The sequence below is a fragment of the Eleginops maclovinus genome, chromosome 11 (assembly GCF_036324505.1).
Source record: "Eleginops maclovinus isolate JMC-PN-2008 ecotype Puerto Natales chromosome 11, JC_Emac_rtc_rv5, whole genome shotgun sequence".
NCBI classification, from domain to species: Eukaryota; Metazoa; Chordata; class Actinopteri; order Perciformes; family Eleginopidae; genus Eleginops; species Eleginops maclovinus.
In genome coordinates, this window is record NC_086359.1 from 14,127,626 (window position 1) to 14,139,578 (window position 11,953).

The 11,953-nt window shown below is 42.8% G+C and overlaps 2 protein-coding genes across 2 annotated transcripts; one reads left to right on the top strand and one right to left on the bottom strand.

Moving 5' to 3' along the window:
• Positions 1-274: 274 nt before the first annotated feature.
• Positions 275-5,037, top strand: LOC134871624 (uncharacterized). The gene is made up of 2 exons (XM_063894412.1): positions 275-1,060; positions 1,747-5,037. The coding sequence occupies exons 1-2, from the start codon at positions 530-532 to the stop codon at positions 2,461-2,463; spliced, it is 1,248 nt and encodes a 415-aa protein (XP_063750482.1). The 5' UTR covers positions 275-529; the 3' UTR covers positions 2,464-5,037.
• LOC134871625 (putative nuclease HARBI1) lies at positions 3,037-5,038 on the bottom strand. Its single transcript, XM_063894413.1, has 2 exons — positions 4,081-5,038; positions 3,037-3,779 (listed from the first exon to the last, which is right to left on the bottom strand). Exons 1-2 carry the CDS (start codon positions 4,770-4,772, stop codon positions 3,233-3,235), a joined length of 1,239 nt encoding a protein of 412 aa, XP_063750483.1. The 5' UTR covers positions 4,773-5,038; the 3' UTR covers positions 3,037-3,232.
• Between the last annotated feature and the right edge of the window lie 6,915 nt (positions 5,039-11,953).

Sequence of the window (11,953 nt, forward strand, 5' to 3'; positions counted from 1 at the left end):
TACCTGCCCCTGTTCGGCGTGTATCATCCCAGGAAGCCAGATAAGATCTTCGACAGCAGCGCATCGTGTGGAGGAGTATCGCTCAGCGATGTTTTGCTCACTGGCCCCCACCTTAATAATAGCCTACTAGGCATTCTCATGAGGTTCAGGAAGGAACAAGTAGCGATCACTGCTGACATCGAGCACATGTTCCACTGCTTTGTCGTACAGGAGGACCACCGGGACTTTCTCCGCTTCCTGTGGTATAGGAACAACGACCTCAACTCTTAGGCTACGTGCCCACGACAACGCTCTGAAGCAAAAACGCAGATGTCCGTTTTTCCCCTCCACAATTTATCTGCGTTTATCTGCGTTCTCACGAGCGTTTTGGGGGTGGATATCTGTCTATCCATGGGAACAGGGAAAACGTATAAAACTCATAATACTCGCAGTTTGCCGATGAAGTAAGCACGCCCCGGACGTAGGTGGCAGTAGCAACAATACCAAATGCCTGTTTTGTGGCTACTTCCTCCGCGTCAGTTAGAAGAAAATGGCGAAGCGCGGCGGCAATAACAGTACGCCTAGTTCAAACTTTGTTTGGACAGATGAGGAGGTCCAGTTGCTGCTAAACACAACTTTAAACTACAAAGCCAGGAAGGCAGTGGATAATGTTGATTGGGAGAGTGTCCAAAACAAATATACTGAAATATGGGAGTCGTTCATGGAGAACTACCCACTAAACGACCCAAAGTACCCTCATGCTAAGGACCAGGTTAGCAAAGGTCATGTTGCAACCAAAATTAAAGCCGTGCGCATAAAATATAGGCATGCTGTGGACACCCAGAGCCGTAGTGGGCACGGGAGGGTGGTGTCTTTGTTTTTCGAGCTATGTGATGAAATTTGGGGTACCACCCCTGCCTCCACAACAGTAGAGCATGGCCTCGAAACGGCAGACGTAAATGATGGGGCAGCAGAGCTGGGCGGTGTAGAACTAGCAGAAGCAGAAGAATCGGTGCAGGAGGACAGCTCATCTTCGGAGCCGGGCGGAGAAACTCTTTCGAGGAGGAGACACTTACTTCAGGTAAAACTATGTGTTTGACGCTAGTGTTAGCCCCAAACATCATGGCAATGTAAGGGGCACCTGTCCTGTTCCGGGTGTGTGTGTGTGTGTTTTTTTTTTATAATGACAGTGAGTAAAAAATATTGTTTACACGAATTACAAAGGACAGTTGTGCTTGCCAGATGCACAATTACACTCGTTATTGTTTGGATGTTGAAATGGTTTGGATGTCACAATGTTCCAGTCCTACCGTTTTGACACAATTCAAGTGAAGTGTAGCCCACTGAAGTTGGTATCCCTATTGGTCTGTAACTGACAATGGCACAATATTTGAAATCGCGTTAACACACACACACACACACACACACACACACACACACACATAGCCCACACACACACACACACACACACACACACACACACACACACACACACACACACACACACACACACACACACACACACACACACACACACACAGAGAGAGAGCGCGCAAACGCCTACAGCATTGCTGCAGTGGGCCTAAAGACAATCTTTTGCACACAACCGAAATTGCATACAAGACCTACAACAAGACCTGCATACAAGACCTATACAAGACCTGTAATATTGTCACGAAGGTGGATTGTGCATGCATGTTGTACAGGACAAGGACAGATGCACTATTATAAGTCCACTAATGTTTGCTTTGGTCTGTTATTTTGTAGGCCAAACTCAACAGCTACAAGACAAGCAGGCTTCAGAAGAAAGTGCGGAGCGATGAACACCATGAAGCCCTCCAAATTAAAAAGAGGATTGCCGACATCATGGAGAATTCGGAAAGGGAACACAGTTCCAGAATGGATGCATTAGTGACTGCCCAAACCAGGATGAGCCAGTCTTTTGAAACTCTTGTGAGACATTTCACCTCACCCTCATACAGACCAAACATGGCTTTCTCACACAACGCGCCCACATACCTACAGCCCATGGCCTCCTCAAGCTACTTACCACCTGCCATGCCCTCCTCCCACCAATACATACCACAAGAACCACACATGCCCTCCTATAACCCATACATGCCACCACCAGAACCAGCTAGAGCCTCATGCCAGTCAGACACGGCACCACCAGCACCATGTACACAGACACGATACATGGCCACCTCGCACACCTCACCTCACTCGCACACCTCACCTCACTCGCACACCTCACCTCACTCGCACACCTCACCTCACTCGCACACCTCACCTCACTCGCACACCTCACCCATGGCCTCCTTAAGCACATATGTGCCCCCCTCCCACCCATTCATGACACCAGAATCACCCATGCCCTCCTCTCACCAATACTTACCACAACCACCCAGGGCCGCCTCCTACACAGACCAGCTGCTTTCAGAAAGCACTGATGAAGAAGACCAGGTTGATCTTCTTTCATTGTAAGTAGCCTAGCCGTGCTTACATACTGTCAAATGACTTGTTCAACGTTGTTGCCGTTGATGCTACCTCATGTGGCTATGCAGGCCGATTTTCGAGTGTACTTTATATTTCTATTTTTGTACAGTGTTACTGTATATTTGGTTTATGGCTGTCTTTGCATGATGTTCACATGCACTTTGTCCTGAATATTTGACATAAAAGGGTTTTTTATGTTGCGTTGCACCTTAGTAAAACTGTCATTTGCACTATATACATTTTTTGGGGGATTTATGTTTTCTGTATTTATGTTTCAACAAGATAAAATACTTGATTTCCCCCCTGATTTGCATGTGTTATTGAGAAAAGTCTTACACACCTCATTTTGACAGGTCACGAACATCTACTGGACAATCAGTTACCAACAGAATGCTCCCCCTTGTTGTCCTCATTTGTCATCATGTCTGCTAATTCTATGTAGTTACACAGAAAGTGTTACAACTGAAATCATAGGAGATATGACGTTTAAACAGTTGTCATATTGCAGAACCACTAAACATAGTAATCATAATCTTAGTAAATTAATGCAGGTTATTTTGACAAAAAAGGGTTTTATTCATTACCTGTTGTAATTACTGAGAACGAGTACATAAAGTCATGAACACAACACATCACAAGTTCTGGTAGACTGATCACAAAACAATATCAACACCAAAAAAATAATGTGCATAAACATAAACACAGGTGTCACCAGTAACTGTTTTACTGGCAAACAAGCTGATTTTAAAAGAACATATTATGGGTCCAGATACTTGGTGAGGACTCTCCTCACCCGCTTTCCACCTGCCTCGTTGCAGTCTGTGGTATAATTGTTCCTCTGTGTGGGAGGTTGCTGGTCCCGATCCATTTGCACGGCTTCCTCTTGTGCATGGTGATTCACGGTCTCGTGGCAAGCCTCACAGTAGTTGTTGAGGACAAAACAGGCATAAATCACAGTAGGCAGGTCACTGAGATTTATGTCCATTTGTCGCTTCAGGCAGGCGAACCTGGCCTTGAGGCGACCGAATGCACACTCTATGACCATACGAGCCTTGCATAGGGAGAGGCCAAAGTACTGCTCAGAAGGGGTTGCGCCTCCATTTGCATATTCCTTCATCAGGTATGGCAGGAGGGGATAGGCCGGGTCTCCCAACAGGAAGATGGGGATGGCTTCCTCATCCTCCACTATCTGCTTCTCCAGTGAGGGAATCTTCCCAGTCTTCAAAAAACTGTTGACTTTCGAGTTGGCGAACATCCGGGCATCATGCACACTACCTGGCCATTTCACCACCACATCCATGAATCTGCAACACAAATGAAGCATCATGACTTTAAGGTTTTTTTAAAAGAGAAAACCCCCACAACATGTACATTTCTAACAAAAATAGATTAATGAATGGGTGTGTAAATATAGCTAAATGTTGTGTCAATATGGTACTGTAGGCTTATTAATATAGACTACATGTATATTGGGCTATATTGGCTACATTCTGTTAATTTTTTTTGTTACAAGGCTATTGGATGGGACAGACTGCTCTGTGCCCAATTGAGTGATGGTGGTGTATAGCTGATGTCTTTGGAGTGATAAACTGCCTGTAGCCTTACCTGTACTTATGGTCACATACAGCTTGGACGTTCAGCGAGTATCTTCTCTTCCTGTTTATGTAGTCAGTGGCGTTCACAGGCGGCTGTTTGATATCGATGTGTGTCCCGTCTACTGCTCCTAGACACTGGGGCATCCCATGGTCTTCTAGGAACCCAGCCACTAGCTCCTCAGTATCCGGGACAGTGAATGGCAGCTTTATATATTTGGGTCCGAGATGAACCGTAATTGCACGGCACGTGTCTCGTACGATCCTCGACACCGTAGATCTCCCCAGACCAAATGAATTTGCTGTTTTGCGGAGGCGCCCCTCATCGCTAAGATAGTACAGTGTACATGCCACCTTCTTCAGAGGCAGCACTGGCTGTCGCATATTAGTCGATTGACCCTCGATGTGAGGACGAAGTAGGTCAGTCAGGGCATAAAGGGAGTCTTTGGTCATGCGGAAATTTTCGTACCACGCTTGCTCGTCCACCACATCATTAACGAAGTTCTCCCACCACTCGGAGCTTCTCCCTGGCCTCGTCCACACTCGTCTCTCACTTCGTCGTGTCTCCTCCTCCGGTGCGTCAATAATGTCCAATATCCGTTGGTATCGTCTCCTATGGTCTAAATGACTCTCGGTAAAGAGTCTCGCCATTTGTTGGCCTGCATGCATACCATTCAACGCGGCTACTGCTACACGTTCATCCATGTTTATCAAAGGGCAGGCTCAAATTTGGCGCTAGAACGTCACTTCCAGATGCCTGTGCAAAAAAAAAACCTGTGCAAAAAACGCACTTCTGCGTTTTGAACTGTTCCTACGGCGACGAGAGACTGGAACGTTTTCAAGATCTCCACTTTGAGGGGCGTTTGCGTTTTCTCCGTTTTCAACTCCTAAAAACGCCGTCGCCGTGTGCACGATAGGCACATCTGTCGAAATGTTCTACGTTTATCTGTCGTTACCGTTGTCGTGGGCACGGGGCCTTATATTGTGGACTACAGGATGCGAGTCCACCTATTTGGGAACAGCCCTTCACCTGCCGTTGCCGCGTACGGTTTGCAACGGGCAGCTAAGGAAGCAGAGGCCGACTATGGCAGCGACGCAAAAAGATTCATCGACCGTGAGTTCTATGTTGACGATGCTTTAAAGTCCTTTAGCACCGAGGAAGAAGCCATCAGTGTCCTTGGGCAAGCACAGAAGATGCTTGCAGCTTCTAACCTCAGACTGCACAAAATTGCGTCAAATCGGCTTGCCGTCATCGAAGCATTCCCATCCAAAGATCGTTCCAACGATGTCAACAGCCTAGATCTCTTCGTCGATAACTTGCCTATCCAACGTAGCCTTGGATTGTTCTGGAACATGCGCAACGACACCTTCACGTTTCAGATTGAAGATGACAAGAAGCCGTTCACCCGCAGAGGGGTACTCTCGACAGTGAATAGCCTCTATGACCCTTTAGGGTTCCTCGCACCCATCACGGTTCACGGAAGACTGATACTCAGAGAACTCACCACACAAGCAGAAGATTGGGACTCGCCTCTACCCAAAGACATGGAGATTGAGTGGACCAGATGGAAAGAGTCACAAGACCTAGAGGGGCTCCAAATACCACGCCCTTATACGTCCTTCTCCACTGCAGGGGCACTAAGAAGAGAACTCTGTGTCTTTGCTGACGCATCAGTTAACGCAATCGCAGCCGTAGCGTACATCAAGGTGACAAGCCAACAGGAAGAGACAGAGGTTGGCTTCGTCTTTGGGAAAGCAAAGACCAATTTCGTTGGCGCCTCCCGTGAGCTGGAGATGGACAAGACGAATCCAGGCTTCAACAGCATGGAGAAGTACCTAAGTACACAGAGCTGCACCTGGGTGTTTAACCCGCCCCACGCATCTCACATGGGTGGAGCGTGGTAACGTATGATTGGCATCGCCCGCCGTATTTTGGAGTGCATGTTGCTGGACCAGAAGAGGTCTCGTTTAACACATGAGGTTCTGACTACACTCATGGCCGAGGTAGCTGCAATCATGAATGCCAGGCCGCTCATCCCAGTGTCATCGGACCCGGAATCACCTCTCATCCTCACACCAGCAATGCTTCTGACCCTCAAGACAGGCTCTGCGCCTCCTCCTCCACCAGGCAGCTTTGAGGAAACGGATCTCTTCAGAGAGGAGTGGAAGCAAGTTCAGGGCCTGGCAGATATGTTTTGACGGGTGGTGTTCTGAGTGGGTTGATGGAAAGCGTCTGGATTTAAGTAACAGCCTTTGAGACTCATAAAAACATATATCCTATATGACCACTGCATGTCAGCAAACTGATTAATTGCCTAAAAGATCAACAATTTGCTTTTTGGAGGGTCACTTTTTTGGAGGATTTCTTGCATTTCCAAAACAATTTGGTCACCTTTCATACAGTTTGAAGAGTTCCACAATCGGATTCCCCATATGGCTGCTAATATTCCCAGAAATATAAAGTGAAATGAGCTTCTTTCAGTTAGACTGTTTGTGAGGCTGTGGCTAAAACTGTTGTTTTGAGACTGATATAACTGAATAAAAAGAACATAAGGCCAGCCACACATGGGAAGAGTTAGTATTAGAAAATAAGGGGCTTGAATAGATTTTTCAAAAGCACTGACATACAATGCTTTTGCAAGATGGTAGCCGGATCAGTAATTCTTTTGACAATCACATCTATTAATTATTTCACACTTTTTGTCTCCTTCAATTAGTATGAGAGTTAAGAGACGAAAGAAACACTTCCTTTTGACATTTAACAATATTTAGATGGACACCATCGGCTTCAGGAACATGTAGACGTTCAAAGCTAACAAGGTTCTTTAAACGATGATAAAAACGCAAGAAAGTATGACATTATGACAGGAAACTTGGATAATCTCTTCACAAATTGTCCTAATTGTTACTGAACAATGTTGTAAAAGCTCCATCGATGTCGTATAGCTAGCTCTGCCTTTGCTGCATCTTAATTGTCCTTTTGCTACTGTGCACTTTAGTTTCATATCTTCTTTCTCTGTTTGAACTCTGTCGGTCTCCCGTAAATACAAGCTGCTCTCACATGCCATAAATCTGCTGTAATTGAGACCTTGATCATCCCACACAACAAGATGCATGGCTGGAAGACAGAGAGAGACAGACGAGGTCCAATTAGCATCTCTGCAGGAGCCTGACTCTCGGGAGCTCCATGAGGTCCCAGGGATCTAATTTGAAGAAGGATTTGAGTACTCAAAAGTTACCTCAGTTGTTTTATTAGAGAAGAACGGCCTTGCAGAAGAATGTTTTTGAACATTATTAATGCAATGAATAGTTCAGCCCCAAATCATTACGTTTATTACAAATGCTGTTCCTTACTATTTTACTCCCAGATATCATGATATATTTCCTCTTTTATTTTTAGACTATCAAATGTCCTTTTTCTTCCTTTTTTTCCCTCACACTATTGTCTAGTTAGTGGTTTGTTAATTAAAAGATAAAAACAAATATAACTTGTGCAATAGTTCAGCCTTCAGCCCCTATAGGATTGTTTTTCACCCCCTTTCTAACATTCAAATTGTAGTATAGGTATTTGTAAAACAATCATAGACAAATACAGCTTCAACACAAATGCAGTGCTCATTTGAAATGATTCTCTCACATGTTGTTTATCATTTTCTATTGGGAGAAACACTGAGAAAGCAAACATAACCTCTTTAAATCTTGAATCTTGGCAGCAGGCTCAACTTAGACGTCAGAAGAAGAAAGAAACTTAGGAAATCCGTTAATTTGCCATCATTCTTCACCAGGTAAGTGTCGATAATAGTCTCCCTGGGCAGCAGCCAGTGTTCTACCTCTTCCTCAAGGCTAGCTTGTCAGGAAGGAGATTTAACCACCCTCCATAGCTAACACATATTTGACAAGGGAAACATTGGAATGCATATTTACGAGTATCCTTTCACCTCTCACTTCAACAATGAAAATCAGCTCTTTGGTTGACTATGAGTCTCCCCTTTACATACATGCCTACTATTTGCTATTCCTATGCAGTTTGGCATCCATATACTGCATTCAGCAACAATGGGCTAATAAAGCCTATTGTAGAAGTTGTATTTGAATATCTATGCAAACTAGGGTACCTGAACAGTCTTGGGACTGAAGATATTGGGTATTTTGGCAAAGCAAAGTCCCTTGTAGATCCATTGAGCCCAATTGTATTCATGTATGACGATGATGATGAGGATGATGATGATGATGATGATGATGATGATGATGCTAGACTCCTTAGTAGCGGTTTAAATGGAGTGAGAGGAGTTTGAAAGTTGACCTTACTGTATAAGTAGAGATGCTTAAACCTCTTTACAGAATTATGAACGTACAACCACAAACAAGAGACTCAGTATTGGTATGCTTTCTTAGGTATTTTGAAAATAAGGGGATTCGACCAATAAATGCAATGCTTGCAGAAATCTAAAAATAGTTTTATAACATATGACAGAATGCATTCTCTATGGTGTTCCTGGTGCTGTTGGGGTCTTCATTTGGTATTCTGGAGAGATTACTGACTATTTTGTATCAATTATTCAGTGGCAAAAATGTTCAAATGAACACCAAATATGTGTAACAAATACAGAAGTTCAAGTATCAACCCAAACATTGCTACAACAACTTATTATACCTGAAAGATAATTGGAAATGCCCTCATTTCAACGAAGCACTTAAAGAAATCGACCACAACCTTTCACTTGTTAAAAGTAGAATTGAGAGCCCTTCAGCTAAACTAATGAATGTTTCACCTCTACAGTTCAAGCGTCTTGTTTCACAAAATAAACTACAAAGGATTTCCCATTTTCCAATTTGAAATTGGTTTGAGTAACACTATTTTTCAGAAATGTAGAGCAGATAGAAAGATCATTTCACTTTGTAGCTTTGATGTTAAGTACAACAAGAAGTGTCTTACTAAAGATGAAAGCCTAAGGTTGTGTTTCACCTTAAAGTTGTGCCCAGATCTCTTTTACGTACTTTTCTGCTCTTATTATTCGGCAGAAAGCATTCTCTGTGACATAACTCACATTACTCTCAGACTTCAAGGTGTCTGTAGCCCATTTTCTTTTAAGTGGTAAAAAGGACTTTTCTCAATATGTTGTTCCAAAGAGAAGTAGAAAGCTGCTGCAATTTTAAATCGGATTCAATTTTGATTTCTCTCTTGTTTATCATATGTGCTGAGTTCCCTTCTTTTCTACACTTTGTCTTCATGCTCTTAATCTGATTTCTCCAATAGCAAATACACGTCTTTCATTAACATTCACACTGTTCGAGTCATTGCACCAATGGCCATTCGGACAAAAGCAGATCCCTTCTCTCTTGAATGCAACACACATCATGTGCTACATTGTGCTTTGCTTCTAATTGTATCTCTTATTGCAAGCATCTCCCTCTTCCCTTTCTCCTTGTCCATCCTTTTATTGGATGATGATTTAATAGGAGAGAAAAGAACACTGTTCTAGCAATCTCTTCTACCCTTTAAAGGCCCCTGACCTAGTAAAATAGCCGTCTCTAAACCAAGCCTCTTCAGAATATGGTTTTGCGTCAGCATTTTGTTGAAATTTGCCACATTTCAAAATGGCGAAATGAGATCTGGCAACCCATTAAATCACTTATACTAGCTGAATCAATCCACTGATCTTTCACACACTGATCCACTTTGTCTGCTTGTCTTTTATTCTTTTATTAGTCGAGTCCTTCATGTTGGCTTTAAGACTAAATGCTGATTCCTGAGTCAGAGGAAGCAGAGGGTCCCGGCCAACCTGTCTTTCCTTCTGGCACTACAAGCCTCCAGAACTCAACAAGCAGACTGAGACAGGTTTGGATGTGGATAGGGAGCATTTATCCTCCTGGTGCTTTATGCAACTAGGTCACCGAGCTTAAGAATGCCAGAATTCCTTCAGGGAATGCACTCTGTCCGTTAAACATGCACTCCACAGGGACCTGACAATCCACCCATAGACCCAAGTGTTGACATGTTCTAAAGCAACTTGTTTTCTGTGTTACAGAAAATGAAAATGAATGGAAGAACCTTTAATATGGAATTTTCTAATACATTTTCTCCAGATAGCATAAAACATTCATGCAAGTGAAGTCCTGACGCTTCTGTATGGTACAGTATTTCTACAGTGCTTAAAAGAAATGCTATGTAGGTTTAGAATTTCTAACAAAGCATTGGCTCAAGTAGTGTTCATGTGAAAACGTAAGAGTGTGGTGAAGAGTCCCTGAGTTAAAACAGCTCACACACATTTCTCAATCTCAGGTTCTTAACATGAATGGAGAGCTCCTCGCCATATTTAAATTTAAAATTTGAAATTAAAAACTGGCAGCTGAGAGGATCAGCAGGATGCAGGAGAAACACACTTGCCTGAAATGAACTTCAGGGTGTTTCAAGCAATTAGCAAGAAAAACCTGCATGAATTATCAAGCTGTTCATAGCATATTATATCCTGTTTAAACAGCTGTGATTATCATTTAACCCTACAAAGACCTGACAATCCACCCAAGGGTTGACATTTTCTAAAGCAACATGTTTTCTGTGTTAAAGAAACTGAAAATGAATTGAAGAACCTTTAATATGAAATTTTCCAATGAATTGTCTCCATTCAAATTTCTTTAATACATCAACTTGGGACAAGGACAAAGTTGTGTTCCTCATGGGCAACAAAAACAAATGACTGGTTGCCACAGAGGCTAATTAGAAATGCTTCATAGAAGATAGTTTATTTAATGGATTTGTACCATGGTTAATACTTTTCCAAAATATGTTTAGAATTCTACAGTTAATTGGAGATAGCATATTAAATCCATGCAAGTGAAGTCCTGACGTTTCAGTATGTTACAGTATTTCTACAGTGCTAACAAGAAATGCAATGTAGGATTACACTGCAGTGATTATTTTCTACAACCTCGATGTACATCCAACCCATACTCTTACCCAGACTGGATTTTTGGATCCCATTTTGGGGGAATAATGTGACTGTGTCCCCACAATGTCATTAATGCAAGAACAATTCAGTTTTAATTACACTTAAAGGTCTCCTATTAGGCAAAATCCCCTTTTTCATGTATGTTATCATCAGTGTGTTAACTTTGTGATGTCACAAGTGTTTTTTTAGGTTGGGCAATCATTGACCTATCACCAACCAAAGTAACACTTGTCCAACTTATCACCTGAATCTCCTCCTAGTGCACCATTGTGTTTTTTTAATGAAGCATCTCACAGAGGGGAACGGGTAGTGGGTATATGGAATGCTACAATGCACAATTTGTTTGGTATTTCAAACCAAACACTTCAGAGACTTTGTACATGTTTTGTATATATCTTAGAACTCAAATATATTGTTAAAAAAGAGTATAATAGGTGACCTTTAAACTGAGAGAGCATCTACATGCCATTGCACATGTTACAAAACATCACCTGTAATTCACCATACCCCAACAGTGTGCATCCCACGAAAAGGTGACTGTTTTTGTTAATGTTTGAAAGTGCCGATCAGAGCAGCCAGACTTTTCACTAAATTAAACAGAGAAATAACTTCTCAGCGTCCACAGCATGAGCTCTTTATTGATTTTTATGGCTATTGTTTCTGCCCCATTAGAGCTACAGTAAAAAACAAATTCTGGAGCTTCAGAGGATATGCTGCTGCCCACATGATATTGCCAAAATCACCAGAGGACAGTCCAAATCCCAAATCTAATTGAGAGCCAATCAGTTTCAATTACAAAGGTTTTTCCATTCAGTGTTGCCTCGCCACTGTGAATGCCGCTAATAGCAACAGTGCTGCCCACTCACGCCCACTCACAATATGTTATCGTGCCATCTTCACACAGGGTGGTGGAGTGAGAGACAAGACAGGAGTAAA